Source organism: Daucus carota, chromosome 1 (genome assembly GCF_001625215.2).
Source record: "Daucus carota subsp. sativus chromosome 1, DH1 v3.0, whole genome shotgun sequence".
Classification (NCBI taxonomy): domain Eukaryota; kingdom Viridiplantae; phylum Streptophyta; class Magnoliopsida; order Apiales; family Apiaceae; genus Daucus; species Daucus carota.
Window position 1 is genome coordinate 34,890,463 of NC_030381.2, and position 5,136 is coordinate 34,895,598.

General features: G+C 34.7%; 1 protein-coding gene across 1 annotated transcript; it reads right to left on the minus strand.

Annotated features, from left to right (window-relative positions):
- Positions 1-272: 272 nt before the first annotated feature.
- Positions 273-3,552, minus strand: LOC108225886 (elongation factor Tu, mitochondrial). The gene is made up of 12 exons (XM_064086166.1): positions 3,398-3,552; positions 3,194-3,269; positions 2,942-3,034; positions 2,771-2,845; positions 2,517-2,621; positions 2,257-2,347; positions 1,922-2,127; positions 1,735-1,818; positions 1,512-1,562; positions 1,367-1,429; positions 980-1,220; positions 273-631 (listed from the first exon to the last, which is right to left on the minus strand). Exons 1-12 carry the CDS (start codon positions 3,550-3,552, stop codon positions 561-563), a joined length of 1,311 nt encoding a protein of 436 aa, XP_063942236.1. The 3' UTR covers positions 273-560.
- Between the last annotated feature and the right edge of the window lie 1,584 nt (positions 3,553-5,136).

The following is a 5,136-nucleotide window of genomic DNA, read 5'->3' on the forward strand; positions in this document are numbered from 1 at the left end:
TTTTCTTGATTAAAAAAAGAATAATATATGTCCTCCAACACTGGTACATATTGAATCCAGACATTAGACATGAACTTCTAAAACTCTAAGAACTTCAGTGACTAATTTGTACAAACAATTATAAATCTATATGATTGCAGATTACAGGTCATGTTAGTTGGTTCTTATGGTCTGTTTATATTTGGTAAAACCAAATTAACATGTTGAAGTATATCACTTATAGCAAGCACGAGAGATCAGTATACTCATGAGTCATGACAACTTTATTCGCAACATAAGAAAATTTCAACATTCTCGTACAGAAAACAGAGGAAATTAACCCAGGTGCTATTTGTTGCCTATCAGCATAGACAGACAAACTATTTCTGAAAGGAAGAAATGAATTTGCATTAAAAAAATTAAACTTCTTAAGCCTTCTTCTGAAAAAAGTAAAGGAACATATATTTACTTGTACAGTCCTAGTAGCGCATGAAAAAGTTCCCTGAAAGAAGCACCTGGAAATGCTCCATGTTATCGCAGCAATAGAAACACTGGCTCTAATCGGGGACAATGCCCAGCATCTATTTTATTACTTTCGTAACCACCCCAGCGCCAACAGTTCTGCCTCCTTCTCTCAAAGCAAATCTTTGTCCTGCTCAACCATAATTATCTTCGTTGAGTAAAATACAAAATATTGAGAATAACACACACAAGGGTTTCGTTAAGAAAAACTATCAAAGTCCGCCACTTGTTAACCATAATTATAATATGCAAAAGGGCCAAAAGCTAGTTATAACGTTTACATTTGAGCACAGTACAAGTTTATCTTTGTCAAGATTCTCTCTTGCATAGTTTTGAGCCGACTTTAATTATTGTTAAGAAGCTCGTGCATTATTAGATGCTTGTAATTATTTAAGAAATGCAGATTTGTTGCTTACTCCTATGAGATGTAGAACTGACACACATATATTGAAAACGTAATAAAAATTGTCAGACAAACCTCTTTCAAGGGGTACTGGTGACATCAACTCAAAAGTGGCGGTCACATTATCACCGGGCATTACCATCTTAACGTTTTCAGGCAATTCTACTTTCCCAGTAACATCTGCTGTCCTCATATAGAACTGAGGCATGTAATTTGAGAAAAATGACGTATGGCGACCACCTTCATCTTTTGTAAGGACGTATATCTCCGCTTCAAAGCGCTTAGATGTTTTCAAGGTGCCAGGTTTTGAGACTACCTGTATTGAAACAAAAGATACAGAATGTTGACCTGTCTATACAGAAGACGCAGAATGTTGGCCTAGATCTATAACATATTTTAAATATAATCCTCTTTGGATGAGCCAGAAATTGTATGAACATTGAGAAAAACATCTCATCTCACCTGTCCACGCTGTACATCGTCACGTTTTAAACCTCTCAGGAGGAGACCTACATTGTCACCGGCCTAAAGAAAATTGACCAATCTGTAAAATTTACCACTACGTGAAAATTATCAAAAAAAAATGTCTGAAAATATAATCTGTTACCTGTCCATTATCCAAGATTTTCTTGAACATCTCAACACCAGTAACTGTAGTCTTCAAAGGCCCACCCTGCAGAGGACATACAACAGTAAAGATGAAATGCAATAACAAAATTGGGGATCTTAACAAGATGAGAATGAATGGGGGTAAGTAAAATGACATATGCAAGTTGTGCTATATACAGAATTACAGATTGCATGCCAAGTGTTCGGATAAGCAAATATACCTGTTTCAGTCCTAAAATCTCAACCTCCTCCCCAACTTTGACGGTGCCCTGCTCAATACGCCCAGTGACAACAGTTCCACGTCCCTTTATACATATGATAAGAGATGAGGTAACAAATAGTCATATAAAATCGTCAAACTAGTAGCACAATTTCATATACAGAATATTAGACAATGTGTCCAAGAACCTGAATTGAAAAGACATCTTCGATTGGCATTAGGAAAGGCTTGTCAAGCTGACGAACAGGGTCAGTTATGTACTGGTCCACGGCTTCCATCAGTTTTAGAATTGCCTTTCTCCCAAGGTCTTCATTTGTTCCTTGTAAAGCAGACAGAGCCGAACCACGAACAATGGGAATTTCATCTCCAGGAAATTTGTAGAATGTTAACAAATCTGTAACATGTTCATCAAATTGTATGTTTATCTCATTGTTCTACTGAAGCAACAGAGGGTAAATAATCTTACTAAAAAAAATATATTGCACACTCTAGCAATTAACAACCATATATAATTTACGCATACCACGAAGCTCCAGCTCAACAAGCTCAAGTAGCTCAGGATCATCAACAGCATCAACCTTATTGAGAAAGCACACCAGAGAAGGCACACCAACCTGAATCAATCAACAACCAATAGCAGCACGTTTAATCTATATACAACTTCATTTATAGAATTCGACCAAAATTGGATACTTAAAGAATTTTAAAACATTATCTTGTTTTTACAAAAATCTGAACATCAAAGACAATTCAACAATGAGCCATTGTTGAAAGGTTTCATACCTGCCGAGCAAGTAGAATATGTTCCTTCGTTTGAGGCATTGGCCCATCTGGAGCGGATACAACCAAGATACCTCCATCCATTTGTGCTGCTCCAGTAATCATGTTCTACAATTTCAGAATATATTTCATATATAGCTGGTTAGTCTAAACATTTAGTAAAAATTTAATTAAACATAACTCAATCAAAACAAGGTAAAGGCAACCATCAGTGCATCGTTAGGAAAGGAAGATTAAGTGTTATTTGGAAGACATACTTTGACATAATCCGCATGTCCAGGGCAATCGACATGTGCATAATGTCGCCTTTCTGTTTCATACTCCACATGGGCCTGATTTACCATGAATAGTCAAGAATAACAAAACTCAAGACAAGGCACAAGTGATGAGAACGAATGAAACACAAGAAACCAGAAGCTATATCTTACAGTAGCAATAGTTATTCCCCTCTTCCTCTCTTCAGGAGCCTTGTCAATTTCATCAAATGCAATAGCCTTAGCTTTCCCTTCTTCAGACAGAACCTACATTGAAGTACTGTTACGCTAATATCTTTATTAAGCTATAATCAAGTACAAATACTCAGACAGAGAAGCACCTACATAGAAATAGAAACAATAATGCTCAAACAGTTTAACTAGATTCAACTTTCAGAGAAAACCAGGAACAATGTCATATAGTACCTTTGTTATAGCAGCAGTAAGGGTAGTTTTCCCGTGATCAACGTGGCCTATGGTACCGACATTCACATGAGGCTTCCTGCACCAAGAGAAAATTTTGTGACAGAATACATTAAAAACAAAAATAACTATCATCATCAAAGTGAACACAACCTAAAATATAACCGGACTTAATCAACTAATAGAACTCATAATTTTTTCACGTACGTTCGTGCGAAGGTGGCCACAGATCGCGTTAAGATCACTGAAGTTGCCGCATTGCCATGCAGAGGAGAATAATCAGAGATGAAACATCGAGTCGAGCTGGCGATAATCGATAGCATTTGGCTGGAGTGACGGCTTCTGATCAGAAATGATGCCATCAAAGGTGTGGATGAAGACAATGTATCACAGTTTTTGAGTGTGTAAAATATGTATAGCTCATGCAGCAGCAGCTACAGAAATTGAACAAGGGTTTTAGAGGAGTGTGACTAAGATTTAAGATAAAGAGTATCTTTCTGAGGTTAAAGTAGTGAATCAGTTAGTGATGTTGGGCCTATTTGTTAGGATCCAAAATGTTTACTCTGATTTCTTGTTATTAAGAAAACAGTCCAGTTATCCTACTTTTTTGATGAGATGTGAAACTAATTTAATATTATTTATCAAAATATACACCAGATGTTACTAATAATCTTCAGTTGTTTTTTCGGTTGCCACTTCTATAAATAGATAGTCTTGGAAAAAAGCAATATTCTTAGGGCTGTTCACAGAGGGGGATACAGCCTTATAAACGAGATTTTTCTCATAAAATATGCCGGTAGTGTTGCATTTATTACATTTCATAAATTTCACCGTACGAGTAACGAAAGAATATATTGTCAAAATACGCACGGGTAAAGAAAAGTTGAATAGATATAAATAACAATACGATCGGATTTGACTCGAATTTATAATAATTCATTCGGAAGTCTGACTTCGACTCAAATTTGAAGAACAATATTCATATATTATTCGGTTGGCTCGAACAGATATCAAATTACTTATTTTTGTATATTCGTCTCCAAATTCATTGAACATAGTTTAAAATCTGTGAATATTCGAATAATTATTTATAATAACTAAAACAAAATTATTTTTAAAATATTATTTAATATAAATATTGTTCACATGATGTATATAATATATAATAGGGTCATATATATAATTTACAAATTCAATTCGAGTATAATAAATATATATATTCAAGTACTTTTAATAAATGAGTCGAACTACTCTAAATAAATATGACTGATAAGATCCGAATGATAAAATCCGACTCGGTATTCTTTCGAATTATAAAACTGGATTCGAATCCGCTCATTTTTTGTATTTTTATATGAATACGAATAATATTCACTTTTAACTAGGGCTGTTCACGAACCGAGCCGAGCCGAGTTTTGACCGAACCGAGCCGAGTTTTAATATTTTTTTTTGACGAGTCGAGCCGAGCCAAGCTTTTTTATCGAACAAAAATTATGTTCAAGCTCGGCTCGTTAACTAACGAGCCGAACACGAGTTTGTTCGCGAACAAATACAAGCCGAGCCGAGTCGAGTCGAGTCGAGCCGAGCCAGAAAAAATTAAAGACAAACCGCTAGTTGACTCTTAAAATAGCTAACCAAATAATTTTAATTTTTTTGAAACTTTGTTTATATCACTAAAATGTATATATGTTAACATCCATACGGTTGGATCGGTAAGAAATATTTTTTAAAATATTGAAACACTATATTAGGATTAAACACTAGTTAGCGGTACTAGTTAACTTTTTACTTGACTGTTAAAATAGCAAACCATATAAAATTATTATTTTCCGAAATTTTGGTTACATCACTAATATATATATATATTAATTATATGTTGAATTCTGAGTTCAATAACATATATAAATTATAAAAAAAAACCCAAAAATTTTGCATTTTTTCGAGCT

Bases quoted from the DNA above. Each gene is read 5' to 3' on its own strand.
- LOC108225886 (XM_064086166.1), bottom strand. From the start codon at position 3,552: ATGGCATCATTTCTGATCAGAAGCCGTCACTCCAGCCAAATGCTATCG. The intron at 3,270-3,397 runs GTACGTGAAAAA...CTCTTGGTGCAG, and splicing joins GTGGCCACCTTCGCACGAAC to GAAGCCTCATGTGAATGTCG. The intron at 2,348-2,516 runs GTATGAAACCTT...TGATTGATTCAG, and splicing joins ATATTCTACTTGCTCGGCAG to GTTGGTGTGCCTTCTCTGGT.